This window comes from Drosophila biarmipes, chromosome 3L (assembly GCF_025231255.1).
Source record: "Drosophila biarmipes strain raj3 chromosome 3L, RU_DBia_V1.1, whole genome shotgun sequence".
In the NCBI taxonomy this organism is placed as follows: Eukaryota; Metazoa; Arthropoda; class Insecta; order Diptera; family Drosophilidae; genus Drosophila; species Drosophila biarmipes.
This window is the reverse complement of record NC_066613.1, coordinates 18,606,287-18,625,271: the sequence shown is the minus strand read 5'-3', so window position 1 is coordinate 18,625,271 and position 18,985 is coordinate 18,606,287. Positions and strand designations below refer to the sequence as shown.

The 18,985-nt window shown below is 39.6% G+C and overlaps 2 protein-coding genes across 4 annotated transcripts in view; one reads left to right on the top strand and one right to left on the bottom strand.

The window, feature by feature from the left end:
* The window catches only part of LOC108035101 (LIM and SH3 domain protein Lasp), a 32,013-nt gene that overhangs the window by 7,457 nt on the left and 5,571 nt on the right, over positions 1-18,985 (bottom strand). For all 3 annotated transcript variants that reach the window (XM_017110527.3, XM_017110528.3, XM_017110529.3), the window contains exon 2: positions 4,084-4,178. In XM_017110527.3, the coding sequence (XP_016966016.1) occupies positions 4,084-4,178 (95 nt within the window). The remainder of the gene's footprint in view (positions 1-4,083; positions 4,179-18,985) is intronic.
* LOC108035103 (probable serine/threonine-protein kinase samkC) lies at positions 17,212-18,700 on the top strand. Its single transcript, XM_017110532.3, has 2 exons — positions 17,212-17,352; positions 17,418-18,700. The coding sequence occupies exons 1-2, from the start codon at positions 17,323-17,325 to the stop codon at positions 18,462-18,464; spliced, it is 1,077 nt and encodes a 358-aa protein (XP_016966021.1). The 5' UTR covers positions 17,212-17,322; the 3' UTR covers positions 18,465-18,700.

Below are 18,985 nucleotides of genomic sequence, written 5' to 3'. Positions count from 1 at the left end.
TTCATATTCAAAAAATGGATAGGAAAGGTGCTCCCGTGGGTAATTGTTGACACCGCCGCTCCCAGCTCATTTCGGAAGCTAAACAAGCGACCCATTTGGCGCAAAGTAGTGGAAAAATGAGACAATGCCCCAGTCTGCTGACCCAACTATTTTTTGGGTAATTGAAAAGGTTTTTGCCGCTGTTGTCACTTTTGTTTTCTATTTTTGTGGGCGGCTTAAGTAATCAGACGAAGATATATGCACATTTACACGGAGATACCCCGTTTAAACCCCTGTATTGTTCGGATATTTAAGCCGTGTTTCAAAACGAAAGTAAAAAAAAGGCGAAAGAGCAATGTGATGCAAAATGAAATGAGAGAAGACCAGAAGAAATGTGGCACAGAGGGCGGGCTTTGGGTTGCATGGTTCAGTGGGTTTTTATGTTAATAAATAAATGCCAATGATATATACAAATGTATCAGGCGACTTCTGTTTTGCAAGCCCCTCTCTATTTTTTTTTTACACAACTAAGGGAAAACGAAATGAAAAACTAAGTAAATGCGAAAAAAAAGAAGGCACACAAAAACGAGCAAGACATTGGAAACATCTCGTTTTCTAGTTCAATTCCAACTAAATGGGGCCTGGTAATGTAATGTATACAAAATCGTATGAATAGAAGTTCCTCCCCACACACATGTGTGGCCATATAGATATAAACGTAACATGTATGTGAGTGCACTTTTGGCATATCCTGGCCTAAAGCCGGCCCCTTTTTCCTGCCTGTCATGTCCCTCTGCCTTCGGCCCCAGGTAGACAACGGCCAGGAAGCTCTACTTCAAGATGCAATTAGGGCGAGGAGAAAGTTTCGCTTGTTGGCGAACGAAATCCATCCATAAGTTCCAAGTTGTGCAAGTCGAGCTTGTCCCTTTCTGCATAGGACAGGCCGCCAGAGGGGGAGCCTAATATGCTCCCTAAATCTGCTTTGATCTTAGAGTAACTTTGCCTTTTCTTTCCCACTTGTTGATCTGTTCTCAAGATGTTTGTTAAATTTTAAAAATTCAAACTATATAAAAAAATCTATTGTATATCAGATACAAAATCCTGTCTACATCTAAAGAATTTAGTATTTTTTATAGGTATATTCTCTCTAAGTTGCAAACTAATTAGTTGGTAACACATTATGTTTCCCAGCTAATCTCAACAGTAATATCCCAAATTAAATGTTCCCCATCCATCTTCAAGTACTCCCCCTGTTTTAAACACTTCCTTCCCTTTCAGGCCATAGCTTCCACGGCCCTTAAAATCCAATTAACAATCAGTTGTCTTCAGCACTTCGGCTTCATATGTGGCCCAACTTTAATTGCACGTTTCCCTCATTTATCCTGCGAATGAACTTCATAATTTATTGCAATCGTGTTATCCCCACTGGGCGACTGACCTCTCGGCCCAAGAAAGCGGCGTGGCTCTATGAAAACTTTGTTTTTGACCCGTAACTGGATGGGAAACTATCTTTTGTCTGCAGACGGAACTGAACAGAAGGCCCCGAAGAATAGTCAGGAAGGCGAAACTTCTCAAGCAATTATAAAATGCAAACCAAAAAGTGGAAGTTGAAGTCGCCGCAGTTGTAAAATGCAAGAAAGCCAAAGTTTGTTTCGCACACCAAAATACCCTATTTTTGTTGAAAAGGGGGCAGTGATGAAATGGGCATGCGATAACTGTCTTTTGCCAATCATTTTTATTTATGTTTCATATTTTCTTTGATGATTCTATTATAGTTTTCAATACGATTTGGTAAAAAAGAGTTATCGATAATTACCCAATGAATTCGATAATTTAGGGATGAGTTTTCGATAGTTTCATAGTGGATTTAATATTTTAAAGATGATTTTAAGTATTTTGAAATGGATTTCATATTTTCACAGCAGATTTGATAGATCGATCGATATTTTAAGGATCCTTTTTGGGGATATAAATAATAAAGAGGTTCTTTTAAAATAAAAAACCAAAGAAATAACGAGTGAATGACTTAAATACGGTCTCTTATCCCAATCAGAATTCCAAAATTCAATGAAATCCGCAGAGGATTGGGAATACCCTCTGAGCACCGCAAGTACCTCTTATAAAAATCTAGTTCGAAGCCGGACAAAAAGAAGCTCCGGATTCCCGAACGTGGCGTCACGTAATCGTGGAGAAGGAGCAGCATTTGCCGGATAGGTGCAAACGGCTCGAGGAAATGCAGTGAAAGTGCCGGCAGCGGAAAACGGGGCGTAACCGCGCGCTACCACACTGCTGTTAAGCCACATTGCTGAATCCATTTTACAATTTATGCAGGCGATGACATCAGTGGAAATTCGCACAAAGCAAACGGGACATGTGATACGATACCATCCCATACCAAACCGAACCAGACAGCAGAGTTTCCCCTGGAAAAGTCCCCTGAAGGGGGGCACTGCGCAATGGAGCTAACGGACGCATAACTCAATCCGCATGGAATTTTTATTCCCGCAGCGGTGGCATCCACAATAAATCTGCATTAGAGCAGCAGTCGCAGGACAGAGTGTACAAGTACTGGTAATAGTAGACCCCAAAAATGGGGACGAACCGATCCCCATAGACGCTGCGCCCCTGGTTTTTGGCTCAAGGCCAGCAAATGCAGCCACGCACTGCAGCAAAAAAAAAAAAAAAGGGAAATTGGGCAAAGGCGCAGCAGCGGAGTTAGTATGGTGTTTTGGCCACAATACAGAGTAAAACACTTGCTCTCTTGTCCGCTTACCCAGTCCGGTGTGTGTGACATTGTCTACAACAATGAACATGACAGCAGAAAGCGCAGCCAGGGGTGGAGTTCGGAGTTCGACGCGGCAAAAGGGGGCTCTGGGCGGCCCCTAGAAAGGGGGATTGAAACCGAAATCGCCCCCATGTGGCACAGATTTTGCGATTCGCGAGTTGAACAACTCAGCAGGAAACAGGAGAACTTCTGAGTGTGCGAAAGCGCCAAGTGGCAGAGTTGATCACCTGGCTTCCCAAAGGGAAACTAGTTCTCAAAGTTCGGGTTAGATCAGTCTTGGCACTCCAAACTACATTTGGGAACACATTAAACGGTATCCTTGAAACTAATTTTCTTTGGTATTAAAATATCTTTCAATGTTAATGATAATTTTTTTACTTATTTTACTTGATGAAAAATTATGTTTACCTTTTTATTAAACAAAAACCAACTATACATTTTAAACATAAACTAAAATACGGCCAATTTTGTATTTATTAATGGTAAACCGTTTCTTTAGCAGAGATATAATGGGCGTTATTTTTTCACCCTTTCCTATAGAATCTTACCTATTAATACTGTACTGTTTTCTATCAGAATTTGAAAAAAACAATCAAGTTCGCAAACGGCAATCGCATTCATGAATAAAAATCTATAATAATCTTAAAACAGACTGCCAAAGAAATAACCAGCTAAATACAATTTTAAATCAAAATACCGACAAAAAACTGAACTAAATTAAATAAAATTCAATCATAACTTTGCCCAGAGGCAAACGAGCTGCTGAAATTTGAAAAATTCCTCTGCAGCCATTAAATCTAACCTCCATTAGGAGCAGCTGCTGTTATCAAACGAACAATTAACTAGTTCACCGGGTGAACTGGAGGGGGCAACACTGTGTCCCACTCCCGCTGCCACTGCATTTCCGCACTCTGCGCCCATTCTGCACTCCTTATCCCGCCCGGACTTTTCCCTAACCAGCTGCTGCACTTTTTGTTCACCCACATTCGAGTTCCCCCCCCCCCCCCCTTTTTTTTTTTTGCGATTTTTCCATTGAATTTAAACGTTATCTTCGTGGGAGGGAGGTGCCTACTTCCACTTGTACTATCTCCCCGGAGCGATTAGATAAACGACGGTAATGAAGATTGCCAGGTGAGTGAGGCAAATCAAGGTTGACCATCCTCCAGCGCATTCCGATTGCCAGAGTGGGTGCGACGATAAGCCTTAACGTGATTGCCCCCACAGTGGTGCCGCAGTTGTTGGTGGGGGATCCCAAAAGATGGTATGGTATGGGATGGTTTCTACGCTGAGGGGGTGGGCTAGAACTTGGTTAAACTTACGCCTCGCAGTAGGGCATTTTGTTGTAGCCCTTGTAGGTTTTCATATTGAGCGTCATGCCGCATTCTGTGCATTTGAAACACGTTTTGTGCCATGTCTGAAACGAAAGAAGGAGGGGAAAAACGTTGAATTACAAACGGTGGAATCAGGGAAATTGTCGAGAATGCAATATTATTATTGCTATTTGTTGTTTCTGGTGCCGCTGCCGCTGCTGCTGCTTCTGCTCTTTGTTGCTTGTTAGCCAAATTGGCGCAGTGCATCTGAAAACTCTGGGCCAAAACCAAGCCAAGCATAAGAAGCGCTCTCAAAGGTTTTTCTTGGCGTTCCGTTAACTAGAAATTTATGCGTATATATTTTCTCCAAAAACATTAATTGGAAGACTAACGGAAAGAAGTGAGAAAGCAGATACAACACGTTTTTATGAATCCAAAAGATTCAGCTTAAGAACTACTTGGTTTTAATGGTTGGATATTATATTATGTACAGAAAGATGGCAAAAGTAAGCTTTTAAGCCATATGAATAATATTCAATTATTTCTTTGCTATTTATTATAGATACTACAGAATTTTAAACAATTTTCTACTTTATAAGTTTTTTTAATACAACTTTATTGGAAAAGTTAGAGATACCCAAATATCTAAAACCTAAAAATCCTTACTTGAAAAGTAAGTAATAAATATTACTGCAAATTCCACATATAGTACATCTCTCTTCTCGAAGTTTCCGCGTATCTCAAGGTCCTATCTAAACCCCGAGATGAGGCGAAGAGTAAGTAGATATCTTAGTTAGTACCGTTCAGTTAAGATAACTGGTTAGATAAGCTCGACCAAGGCAGACAGATGAGAGCCAGACAAACAGACTTTGAAAGCGTTGCGTGATTTGTGATGACTTGGCATATGAAGTGGAGAAGAACTGGCATCTCACAGATACTCGGGTACAAAACTTCACAACGAGCAGGCCAAGAACTTGTGATGGAACTTGGGGTTTGATAGCTCGACTTCGACTCTGGGTGTTTGTAGCATTTTTCTTTTCCCTATTTTTATGTTGTTGTTTGCGAGTTGTTTGCCTGCAACGCGTTATGCAAATTTTCCGAAAGAGGAAAAAATCTCAAAACCGCAATGGAGCTCCACAAACAGAAACACATCCCCGATCCCTCCTTTCACCACAGCCATCCTTGACGTGGAGGTCAACAAACGATTAACTTGTCTGCGGATTAGCAGTCGAAAGAGACGGGCATACATTCGCCGAAAGAGACGCCAGATGGGAGTACAAAATATCTCCTAATTGGTTTTCAACGCTGTCTGCCACTGGAAGCTGGCAAAAACGACAAAAAAAAAGTAGAAACGCAAAACCCGTTTAAACTACAATTAAAAGTGTAGAAACAAAAAACAAAATACGATAGTTAATTGTTTGATGGACACAAACACAAAATAAAATGAAAAATATGTGAAATAAAAACGAAAGAAGTCAGTTTACCACATTCCATGGCCCGAAGAGAAAAGCTGAAAGCGAAACAATCTTTGACCCCACTGAACTGAAACCGGAATAAATCATCGGATTTTTCTTTTGTGACCCGACTTCGGATCTGGGTTTAAGCAAATGACTTTCCAGCTCAGGGCGCATGCGTAACAGGGGCAGAGCTTTAAATGCGTGGCTAATTGGACCACCGTTGCATTTCGTAAAGAATCGCCTTAGGTTGAGACTTTCGAGTTAGGTAGACGATTTAATATTGGGTCTTAAAATTTAACTAAAGACACCTACAGGCTTGAATTTAAAACTTTAAAATTAATAAATAAATAACAACATACATACATTACATAAATACATAAATTAAATCATCTTACTGTTACAGTGGTGACTTTACCCCTATTCTGTCTTTCTCAAATAATTTTAAAATATATAATATCAGTATCGGTATCCAAATACTCAAGTTACAGAATCAAGAAGAACAGTTTTTAGTTCCCCCATCTGATTTCTATTGGAAATGCGGAAAAATGGAGCATGAAAATGGGTCAAAATTTTGACTCTCGTTTAAAGGAAGTATTTAAATGTAGATTATTAGGAAATTCCACCACAAACTCATAGAGGTATAACATTTTGAAATCCGAGTGAAATTACTGAAGTTATGGAATTTATAAGCGCGGTTTTGGGTTCTTATGATGAACTCTATTGGAAATGCGGAAAAATGGAGCATGAAAATGGGTCAAAATTTTGATCCTCGGTTAATGAAAATATTTAAATGTAGATTGTTAGGGAATACCACCACAAACTCATAGAGGTATCACACTTTAAAATCCGAGTAAAATTACCCAAGTTATGGAATTTAGGAGTCCAGTTTTGGGTTCTTATTCTGAACTCTTTTGGAAATGCGGAAAAATGGAACATGAAAATGAATCAAAATTTTGATCCTCGTTTAAAGAAAATATTTAAATGTAGATTATTAGGGAATTCCACCACAAACTCATAGGGGTATCATATTTAGAAATCCGAGTAAAATTACTGAAGTTATGGAATTTATAAGCGCGGTTTTGGGTTCTTATGATGAACTCTATTGGAAATGCGGAAAAATGGAGCATGAAAATGGGTCAAAATTTTGATCCTCGGTTAATGAAAATATTTAAATGTAGATTGTTAGGGAATACCACCACAAACTCATAGAGGTATCACACTTTAAAATCCGAGTAAAATTACCCAAGTTATGGAATTTAGGAATGCAGTTTTGGGTTCTTATTCTGAACTCTTTTGGAAATGCGGAAAAATGGAACATGAAAATGGGTCAAAATTTTGACTCTCGTTTAAAGGAAGTATTTAAATGTAGATTATTAGGAAATTCCACCACAAACTCATAGAGGTATAACATTTTGAAATCCGAGTGAAATTACTGAAGTTATGGAATTTATAAGCGCGGTTTTGGGTTCTTATGATGAACTCTATTGGAAATGCGGAAAAATGGAGCATGAAAATGGGTCAAAATTTTGATCCTCGGTTAATGAAAATATTTAAATGTAGATTGTTAGGGAATTCCACCACAAACTCATAGAGGTATTACACTTTGAAATCCGAGTAAAATTACTGAAGTTATGTTATTTATAAGCGCGGTTTTGGGTTCTTATGATGAACTCTATTGGAAATGCGGAAAAATGGAGCATGAAAATGGGTCAAAATTTTGACCCTCGGTTAATGAAAATATTTAAATGTAGATTGTTAGGGAATTCCACCACAAACTCATAGAGGTATCACACTTTGAAATCCGAGTAAAATTACCCAAGTTATGGAATTTAGGAATGCAGTTTTGGGTTCTTATTCTGAACTCTTTTGGAAATGCGGAAAAATGGAACATGAAAATGGGTCAAAATTTTGACTCTCGTTTAAAGGAAGTATTTAAATGTAGATTATTAGGAAATTCCACCACAAACGGATACAGGTATCACACTTTGAAATCCGTAAAAAAAAGTAAAATTACCCAAGTTATGGAATTTAGGAATGCAGTTTTGGGTTCTTATTCTGAACTCTGTTGGAAATGCGGAAAAATGGAACATGAAAATGAATCAAAATTTTGATCCTCGTTTAAAGAAAATATTTAAATGTAGATTATTAGGGAATTCCACCACAAACTCATAGGGGTATCATATTTAGAAATCCGAGTAAAATTACTGAAGTTATGGAATTTATAAGCGCGGTTTTGGGTTCTTATGTTGAACTCTATTGGAAATGCGGAAAAATGGAACATGAAAATGGGTCAAAATTTTGACTCTCGTTTAAAGAAAATATTTAAATGTAGATTATTAGAGAATTCCACCACAAACCCATAAAGGTATCACACATTGAAATCCGAGTAAAATTACCCAAGTTACTGAATTTATAAGTGCAGTTTTGAGTTCTTATGATGAACTCTATTTTAAACTCATAAAGGTATCACACTTTAAAGTCGCGATTCAAATACTCGTGTCATGGAATCTAGAAGAGCAGTTTTTGGTTCCCACACTGAGAGGGCGATTAGTGTTTCTATGCAGCTTAAGGCTGCTTACCCGCATAAGAATTACAATTTCACTTTCGCAACGAAAAGCTGTCAAGTCTGTTGATTTCTTAATTTTTCAAGTTGTTGTAGGAGTGCCCATGTGAATCTGGATATGCAATGCACATGTGCTATATGTTGGCTATACGTGAACATTATTTGAATGGATGTGGTGAGGTAATCGTCTGGTGGTCAACTGAGTACGTCTCCCTCGTCAGTTGCATTCAATTTCAATTTGCATTTACTATGCCCGCTTTAACCCACTTTTTCACTTTTGCTCGCTTCTCGTCTTGATTTTCAATTTGCGGCTCAATTTTCAAAAGTTAAACGTTTCCTCTTGGGTTGGTTTGCATTGTTTTGGTTTTATTGCCGGGTTGTTTTCTGTCAACCACGACGAGGTGTTAAATTTGCATTCGAATTTGCACGCTTTCAACGTTTTTCGACCCAAGTGGCGATAAAAACAATTGGCATGAGCCACGAAATGGTAGGAAAATCTCGTATTACCACCACGGCAAGCCAAAACCAACGAATGACAAATGAGGGCAATGAGCAGCACCAACAACACAAGCCGCAAAAACAGAAAAAATTGCTTTTAAAAATCTATTTATAAGTGTAACAAAGAAAAAATCAACCAGACTTGAAGTGTCGGAGTGATTTCTTTACATTTGCATGAGGAGTCGAAAGTGGAGCACTTGGAAATGGGAACAGATATGTTGAATATGGGTGATATGTAAAGGGTTTCACTGATTTGGGCTAAAAATAAAATATTTCGGAGGTAAACAACTGCCCTGTCAAACCAGTAATTTCTTTTTTGCATTTTTCATTTCAACACCGTTTGTTATTACCCACATTTAAACGGCTTAAAACTTCTGTAAATGTCACTTGAAGTTGAGGTGGTGAGATCCTCTTTTTACATTGTCCGCAAGGAGAATAATTTTCCAAACAATTGTTCGTTTTCCTTAGCTTGGAGGAATCCCTACAAGCTTTAGTACCGAAGCAGATTTTACTCTTAAATATCACAATCCAATATAAACGGATTTTTAAAAATTAATCTATTTGAATTCATATTTAAAGGAACTAAAATATCGTTCAACATTTTATCTCAAAGATCAATCAAGAAAATATTTTTTTTTAAGTTACTTCTAGTAGCGTTACATATAATGCTGATTCAGAAGCACACTTTGAACGTTTCAAGCTTACCATTATCGTATCAAACCAGCATTATCGCAAAGTTATAAGTTTCGCACTTAGGAGAGTATTTCAAAAGCGAGTTGTCAAAAGTTTTGGGACAATAAACACTTCAAATGCCAAACGGCAAAAGGCAAACACTCGCCAGACATGAGAGCAAACTGAAATCCAGAATCGCATTGTTGTTCCTTGCCAGATTTTATTGTTATTTTCTTTTTTATTTTTTCTTTTTCTGGGTTTTGGTTTTTGTTTGCCGGTCAGCAAAAACAGTTAGGGAATGCAATTCTATGGCTATTCAGCTGGTGATGCTTCTGGTCCATTGTCCGAGGGAACTGCCTCTCAGCTTTCTTCGAGCACAAATTAAAGTTCGACGAGATGCAGCGCTTAAAAGCGGTTATTTATGCTAGTCTAGTCGGCACCGTTAGGGGCTATGAAGTGGATGCAGAAGTAGAACTCCCCCCGTCAGTTTTACATAAGATATTAATCATGATTTGAAACCGACTCGGCCGTCTCATTCGCTAACTCTGCGTATCCGTAACATCCCATACTCCCCACTCCAAGAGCAGTTTAATCAAACAACAACCGGAGAAACCATCAAAGTGGAGGAAAGAACAGGCCATAGTGCAGTAGGAACTGGGAAGAGAAACAGGAACCACTGTTGATACATAATCTTTAACTTTAGCATAGAACATTCTTAGTTAAAAAAAAAAAATTATTTTAAAACCTATTTAAAGAACCTCACTTCTCCTACCAGTCATAACAATAGATATAGATTTTTTAAATCACTTTTGGTTTGATGTTGTGTTTGCTTTATGTCACCAATGACTTACTATATTGTCAGCGATGACCATGTCATTTAAATGGTCACCCTTGATGGTTAAACCTGATGGATGTTGTAGTTTCTTAATTTCACCTATGACATTCTTAAATCGCAAGCCATAAAAATGTCAGCCAGGACAATGTCAGCCATGACAATGTCAGCCATGACATATTAAAACCCTAACCAGTGCTAACGGTTAAATAAACATTTATTATTTATGTTAACAAAGTACCTTGATTTCCTTAAAAAATACAAAGAATTGCAAAGTATATACAACATCTTGTTTTGAAAGTTAAAGTAGTTGTTTATATTTTCGAGAATTCCAAATTTATATTGTTTGGTGGGAACCTAACATAATCTATAAATACCAATGGCTATTTCTGAACACTCCAGAACACTTTCAGTCTAGTATGTATAGACCACTGTGGCCAGAGTGGAAAGAAGCGGACTGGAGTTGTCCCCACCAGAAGACAACACCATATCTGAACCCGGCAGAAACCCCTGCCCCAGCCTCTCCTCTTCACTTAGCGCACTCGACATTGCTGGAGAATGAGTCATCCGCACTCGAAGAGCTCTCTTGCAGCATTAGGTTGCGAATCGCCCAGATTCTTGCCGACAAAAAGAGGAAAACACATCGCAACAAGAAAAAAAAAGGGGGGAAAATAAAGAGGCATGCGAATAAAAAGCGAAACGAACGCAGTTGGTGGCCCCGATCTCTGCCCTCCACTCCCGGCCATAAATGAAATTAATAAACAAATAATTTGGTTATATCTCTCCTCTCGGATTCAGAGTCAGTGTACGTGCAAATATGTGGAAAAAATAATAGCCATAAAAAGCGATTCTAATCAATTGTGGCTGATTTGGCAAAGAAGGGTACACCTAAAAATAAAGTTAAGATTATTATACGAAAATAACAATACAAAACTGGTATATACAAAATTTCAAACTCCCCACCATTGAGAAGAAATTAAAAAGGGAATATTATTACGATTACAATGTCATAATAATATAACAACAGTATTATACTATCATAATAATATAATATTTCTTAACTAGCTCTTTTTAGACCCAGTTTTATAATATTTCCTCGATATAAGTGTAGAGAAATATATTTCACCACAACGACGGCAGTGACATGAAGACTAAAAGAATGCTGAACGGAATGAGGTTGAGGCAAACACGATCCACATGTTCTCGTAATACCCCACATAAGATTTACTTACCGCGATCTTATCTCCCAACTTTCTCAACGAATGACTCAAGATCTATGGAATGTAATCGCACAACCAAAAAAATCTCTTTAAACTCGCACATTTCTAAGATTGCGCACCCAGGTTTCGGTTCATTACTTCGAGACCCGACTGTATATAATTTCGCTGGAAGATTACGTCATTTTCTGCACTTTTGATTGAGCCAGATAAAATGGCATATGACAGAGGCTGTGCAAAAGTGCACACATTGTAATTGCGAAATCTAACAACAAGTTCCAGTTTCTCTGCAAACTAAAACAAAGACAATCCGAGTCCCAGGAAAACGACTTCCAACTTTGTCTTTCAAACTCAATTTATGACACCCCGCAGGTCCCCAAAAAGAAACAACAAACTTTTAATTAGCCATCAGCTAAAACTCAAATAAAGAAAGGAAACCCCTGCTCTAGCTCAATTGAATGAAATTGAAAGCGCGTTGAGGCAAATTGAAAACTTGTAGATTCCAATCAAGGGGTATGGGTATGCGAAGAGATCTGTTTGACCAGATACCCCGTAATAATACAAACGGTTTTTCCTGTTTTCCGCCCTTTTTCGGGCGTGTGAAAATGCTGAAGATGGGAAAACATGAAGTGGGAATTGCATAAGCAAACACATACAACAGCCCCGGGGTAAATATTCAATTATAGCATGTCCAAAAGGGGGCCTAAACTGGTCACGTCAACGCAACAACAATTAAAAACCATTTGCTGGCTTACTTAACGCTCATCAACGATCAGTTGTTGTTGCAGTTGCTGTTGATAATGACAATTATGTCATGTGTGGGCCGCCTTATAAGGAAAGTCAGACCAATACGACAACTGTCCCACAGGCCGACAGACTTGAAATTCAATCAGTTACTGTAGACTCCGATCGATGACTCACCGGAGGCCTCACACCTCACCTCGCGCCTTCTGCTCGACGCTGACAATTCTACATTTGCCATTTTTGGTTTTGTTTGATTTTGGGAGCGGAGTTCCCAATCGTAGTAGTGTTCGGTCTGGAAACACCTTGACCTTACGTCAGCACGCATTTTGTTTAAAGACCGCAATTGGCGTGCCGCAAGCAGAGCGTGGAAAGGCGGCGTGTTAAATTGACCAAAAACTTGAACTCAAATGCGGGGTTTTCGTATATTTCTTTCGTAATTTTTTGGGTTAAGGCGCAGCCACTGCTTGCCAAAGGAAAATGTAATAAAATCCCACTCGAGAAACCAAGACAGCAGACTCTTTTATTACCCTTCAATGGGCTGGGATCTTGGCTTTTAGTCGTAAAAATTCCATTCACACCCTATAAAATAAGTAAAAAGTACCAGTGAAATTTAAAGTTGCTAAAATATATTCTTTCTCAAACATGATCGAATTATTCTTAAGTTATCTTTAATCATTCGCATCAAAGCAGTAAAGAACCAAAGGTTTCTAAAATTCGACTCCAGTGGATAAGTGATGGTGTTATCAAATCGTATCTAGATGTTTTATCTTTATAGCTTAGCAACTAATTGAAGTCGCAGGTCTAAATACGTTTGATGATTTCTGATTGTACTTACTTGATTAATCTGCTTTGTTTTCTATTTTAAAACCTTTATAGTTTCCTGATCAAAAAATAATCATTTTTTTTATTATATTGAAACTGTTACAGGAAATAAAAATGGTGACATTCTTTATATAATAATATAGCACCATTATCATATTATAGCACCATAGATCCAATTATAATACCATCTCCCATCCAGGGTATCCACATTTGAGTGGTGCTTCGCTTTGGCACAATAGCCCCGGCTTTGGGAAGTGGGTGAAAAGAGAGGAAGCGGTTTAATTCTGCTTGGTCGCTTTCACTTCCGCCTCATCAGGCGGATTCCCCCTCTATATCTTTCTTTCTATGTGTGATTCCGAACCGTCTTCGCCCCCGCCCACTTGCGGCAACTCAAACTTGCAACTCGGAACTCCAACTCTGGAGTGAAGTTCCTCCATCAGCGTCATCAGCAGCAGCTGGCAACTGCAAGTGGGTTTTGATTTCACGTGGGGTGTAGGGGAGTGTGTGTGATTTTTCCTCAGCTTCTCTAGAGTGGGGGGGGGGGAACTGCCGCCTAATGCTCCTCCTCTACGCAATCAAATGTCTGTTTGCTCTTCTCTATTTAAATTGGGCATTACCAACGCTCCGGTGATATATGTTTCCTCTTTTGTTTGCCTGACATCTGTGCAGGCGGCGGCGGCGGCGGCTGATCAGGGTCTTGAATAGGCATCTAGCGATTACCATATGCTCGGGTGTCACCCCATGGGAACGCACATCCTCAAGCCCAAATGATAATACCAATTAGAAAGTGATTTCTGAACAAAACTCTGTTATAGATCACTTGTGACACCCCACACACACAAAAGCACCGTTTAACAATTGAAGATTAGATTTCGAACTGCTGCCTCTTGAAAAAAGCGGTTCTAGGGGTTTTGGGAATGATCTATTGGAGTCCAATTTCAAATTAAGTGGAAAATTGGGTAATTGTTTTGTATTTGTTTTATATTTTATTTCGTTGGGAACATTTTTTTATTCAATAGAAATCTACGATTTTTTGATTTATACCTTTATAAATTTTCCATGAACCTGTTCTGTAAAATATTTTAATGTGACAAAACTTTAGACAGCTTCAACCCACCTAGTGCCAGGTTTTTCACGCCATTTTCCGAGCTTTTTCCCCACTCCCCGGGCCCTTCGCTTCAGTCAATTAGCAAAGTCAATAGGAAATGCCGCCTGTGGCTCTGTTCTCCGCTCGGTTCAGTTCATTTCAGTTCAGTTCTGCTGACGTTTCAGCATTTTGCTTGTTTAATTTATAAACGTCAGAAACTTCACACACTCCCTACCCCATTTCCCCGGCAGTAAAGAGCTCTATTTGAATTTTCACTGCAAGCACAAAAGGCGATTCCCACACACTGCAATCCAAAATGGCAAGTGCAAATTCAAATACAAATACGAGTGGCAGGGCTTATGTGATTAGCAAAAGTTTATAAAAGTGGGGGAAAAAAATGATATAATATCCCATCAGTTGAATTGGCTTACGGAGTGGGGATATATGTTATGTGCAGCAGTCCTAAAGGAGTCATTTAATTATTAATTAGGAGAACTCTTTGCACACAAGACGAGCAAGCGAAACTTTTGGATGTGGGACACAAGTTCAGCGGCAGCAGAATGCGGTTTGGGGTTAAATGTGGGTCAGAGTTGAATAATAGAAAAGATTTCACTGCAACATGGGCACAGAAAGCACCGAGAGGCACATTAAAAGCGACATAAACCCATCAATCGAATCCGCTTTTATTAAAAAATTAAATTCATCACTTCCAAGTTGGGATAGTACTTAAGATACGACATAAAAATAATAAAACATTTATTTCTATATTGTAAATAGCTGAAAAGTGCTAATAAAACTGGTGAAACTAGAGCAAACATGGCAATAGGAGAGATTTAAAGCGAATTCCTCCCCATCTTGGGCCTTTCCCCTCTATAAATAATCCCCATTGCACATGCAATAAAAGCACCAATGTTAGAAGACACCCCGCCTACTTACAGATCCCCCTCATTGAAGGGGATATGAGATCAATTGGATGATGACGACGAAAGTCAAATGCAAATGCTTAAGAGCAAAAAATAATAAAATAAAAACAAGAGGGACCCCGAAGACGAGTTCAACTTGTTGTCTCCCCCTTCACAATTTACACGAGTCGTTGGCAGACCTCACGAGTGATCTTTCCCCCGGGATCTCCGTGCCCCACAGCACGGTCGAGTTAATAAAGATCAATTGAATTTAAACAAAGCAATTCTTTCGAGGAGGAGAACCATGTTCCCAAATCCCCCTCCTTATTTCCTTCATCCCCCCTATGAGTCCAAGTCAAGTGAGGGCGCGTCTCCAACTCTTGTTACAAGTGACAAAAGAGGGAAGTTCAATCCCCTCCCCTACAACAAGCAAATGCGCACTAAAATGAATATACTTTTGAGCAACAAAAGAGGGAGGGGAAACAATTAAAAGACATCCATCCAAGACAGGAAACCCAGAAGAAGCGAAATGAGCTGCAGAAGAATCAAAAGCCTGACCCAAAAAAGCATGCTTAGACCCTCGGACTCTCTTCAATCATCTTCTCCATTCTTCTTTTTCGGTCATTAGTCAAAATTTGAGCATCGAAATTAATTATACAATGCGAGGCCCACAATGGGAAACGTTTAATTGGAGGGAAAGCCAAAGCCCTCGGAACGGAAAAAACAGAAATAATACAAGCCACAGCAGCAGCAGAAGCTATTTAAAGTTTTCAAACAACTTATACAACGAAGACGACGCCGACGACGACGACTTCCACTTTCCGAATTGGACAAAACTTTTTGTTACATTTACAATTTGGGACACAAAAGACGCCAAGTTGCCCCGAAAAAACTGCTGGCCAAACGAAATCTTGACTTTGAAGTTTGTGGGCATAGAAAATTCCACTTTTTGGTCGCAGTTTCTCAGTCTATTTTTTTTCCTCGTCTTTGATTTGCTTTCCATCTCGGAGCGGAAAAAAAAATTGGCAAGCGAACCCCTTGAAAGCGAAGTCTAATTAGGCGATGTCTCAATGAGTGGAAATGGGAGCAGAAACTTAAGATTCTCCCGGAGATTAAAGTGCAATGAAAGTGAGTGGGGAAAAAAGGGGGCTTTCGAGGGAAGAGACTTGCATAATCTTCGAGGGAAACAAAAGTTACGACCGCAATAGTTATCAGGGAACCAGAAAAAGAAATGGAAAATTAGCTAACTTCAGTAAATGCAATGCCAATTGTCCATGTTTGCTGTTTTTCCTATCTTATCTAATACCATCTGTCGTAAAACAATCATAGAAATCTATATAATTACCCTTTGTTATGATTATTTAGTTTAAAAGAGCTTAAAATTGTTATCATTTTAAATTTTACAAACAAATTATATTATTTTAACAACTATCTTTTTAAGTATTAAACAAAAATACTACTACTGAACATTTAACATACAAAATACGTTTATTTAACTTATCAAAAGTACCACGTATGTATCTAAGAGAAAATTATTTTAATAGTTGTCTTTTTCTAAATATATAAATTTCCTTAAATTATTTATTTACAATTTACCATATCTGCATCTGACTGATCACATAGAAAAGATACGAGAAACAGGGACGGGAAACAAATTGCAATGAAGGGGCGATGCAAAGACAGTGACAAGTCGAAATATGGCCCCCTCTATCGCGGCGTCTTTCCTCCTCTTCGCCTGCTTGACCACTTTTATTTTCATGCCTCAATTGATGCACCCCACTCCCATTTTCCCCTTTCCCCCAGCCGTTTTCCCCCACATTACCCTCTGAGCCCCGCAGAAATCTCCATCCTCCGCAGAGTGAAAAATTGATTGTCATGCAAAAGTGAACTTTAGTTTCGAGTTTTGAGTGAAGTGAGCGAGGTGAAGAGGCCCAGTCAAGAGTGGAGAGAAAATGTATATAAATAAATACATAAAGCTATTGTCATTCTTCTTCAGGCCGTTCGTGGCTTCCGAAAGCGAAAAAGTCTTTGAGTGTGGCACAGGAAAAAATAATACAGTAAATCCGCCATTTGGCATCTATAAAAAGTGAAGCAATAAACGAAAGTTTCTACGTGAACATAAAAATTAGAGATGTTTGGTTTTGCTTGTAAAAACTAGTATTCCTCAATAAATTGTATTTAACCAGACCCCTTTCGTTCTTAAGATAAACGAATTTTTATATCAACGTTCTTTAAAATTTGTTAAAATATTTTTAAATATATGGCAACTTTTTTAAGTAAGAACATCTCAAGAGGTGGCAGCCCCCTTTTTAATACCAGTCCCCTACAGAGGTGGCAGCCCCCTTTTCAGCACTAGACAACTACAGAGGTGGCAACCTTGATGTCAAACTAAAGTCACACCAAATTTCTATTACAACAGTGACTGTCGAATCGTGGAGACTCAAACAAAAAAAAATGAAACCCCAGTTCACCCGAAAAGCCAAAGTAAGTTTGTCCTTTTCGTCGCCATCAGTAGATTTAGTAATCCCTGTTTCGTATCCCGATGTAAGCCAGAGCCAACCACAACACCTACAGCAATAGAACCAAAGACGTCGACCAAACTGGCGAATCCGAAACCAAGATCCGCGACGGTGGTGGTGAAGCGCCGAGGCAAAAATGGTCCAGCTGTTGGCCACGGAGGAGGTAACGCCACAGGAGGTAACCCTAGAGGCGGCAATTCCGGGGGCATCAATTTGACAAGGAGTAATAACACCGGAAAAAGATCTGGCTCCTCTTCCTCTAACAAGAACAGGGACTCCTGCAATTTTGTTCCGGTTCGTCGTAAGCCCCTCGGCGACTATTTGCCCCTCGAGGAGACATCTTCCTCCAGTCGCCCCACCACATCCTCCTCCTATTCATCCGACAATCCTCCGCCCATGAGCTATGCCGCCGCCGTGGAATCGCACCCCGTTTCCAGGCTCAAGGTGAAGGTGGTCCTATCTCCACGTGTCAAACGGGTCGGCAATCAGCCGGTGGTCAAGCGTCAGAGCCCCAAAAGCTCTCCCGTCACCAAGGTCAAAACGAATCCGCCGTCGCCACCACCGCCGCAGTCCAAGCCACACAATGTCCAGGAGAGTCCCAAGGGGAGCGAGGTGGCTCCGGTGGCTCCGCAGTCTCAGATTGTCCAGGAGAATCCCGCGACGACCAACTCAACACCATTAGTCGGCAGTGCGAAGCCGCAGTCGAAGAAATCCAAGAAGGCCAAGAAGCGGCAGCAACGGGCAAAGGTTGAATCTGAAGCGCTTCCCGTGCCAGAGAAGCCATCTACGAGTCTCCAGAGTTCCTCGCCAACGGGCTCCGAGATCTTCGCCTACTTGGACCATCACCACGAGCGAATGCAGCGCTTCCTGGCTGAGCAGACGGCCGGACAGGGACCCTATCCCAACCGTGGCCACGTGAAGTCCTGCAAGCACACCGCCCAACTGCCGACCCATCGGTCCCTCTTCGACTTCGACGAGAGGCTCTTCCAACGCGGTGATCTGGAGGCCGCCGCCCTTTTGGCCCAGAACAAGATCATGCTGCAGAAGTGGCTGGAGCCCAGCATGTTGATCTCCTAGGCAGTCCGAGACCCAGGGCTCGAGACCTTACCCATGCAAATCTATCAGTTAGTTTATGTGTTTCAAGTTGTTTTGTTGCATCAAAATTCTTATCAAAATTTCAAGAAAATATCTCTCGTTGGCATGCGAGCTGTCGACTCGAATCTGACAGCCCAGGGAGACGGAAATCACTTTTGGTTATACATATATTGGCAAATAAAAAGTTATTTAATAAAATACAATTTAATTGCAAAAAAGTTGTTCAACCCTTTAAATAGTAAAGGACAGTATTTATTTCCCAGTAAACATAAATTTAATTCATATAAAAACCAATATCCTAATACAAATGTAGTTCTTTATGAGGATCATGGAGTATTTATAGGAAATAAATATTTACAAATATAAATAGTATTATGTTATATATAGAAACGTAATTAAATTTTTTTAGTATTGAATACCTCCAAAAATTGGTTTATATATTTATTTATATATTTATATCTGAAGAACTCCCCACAGATCAATCAGAATTTTTCCCAGCGCAT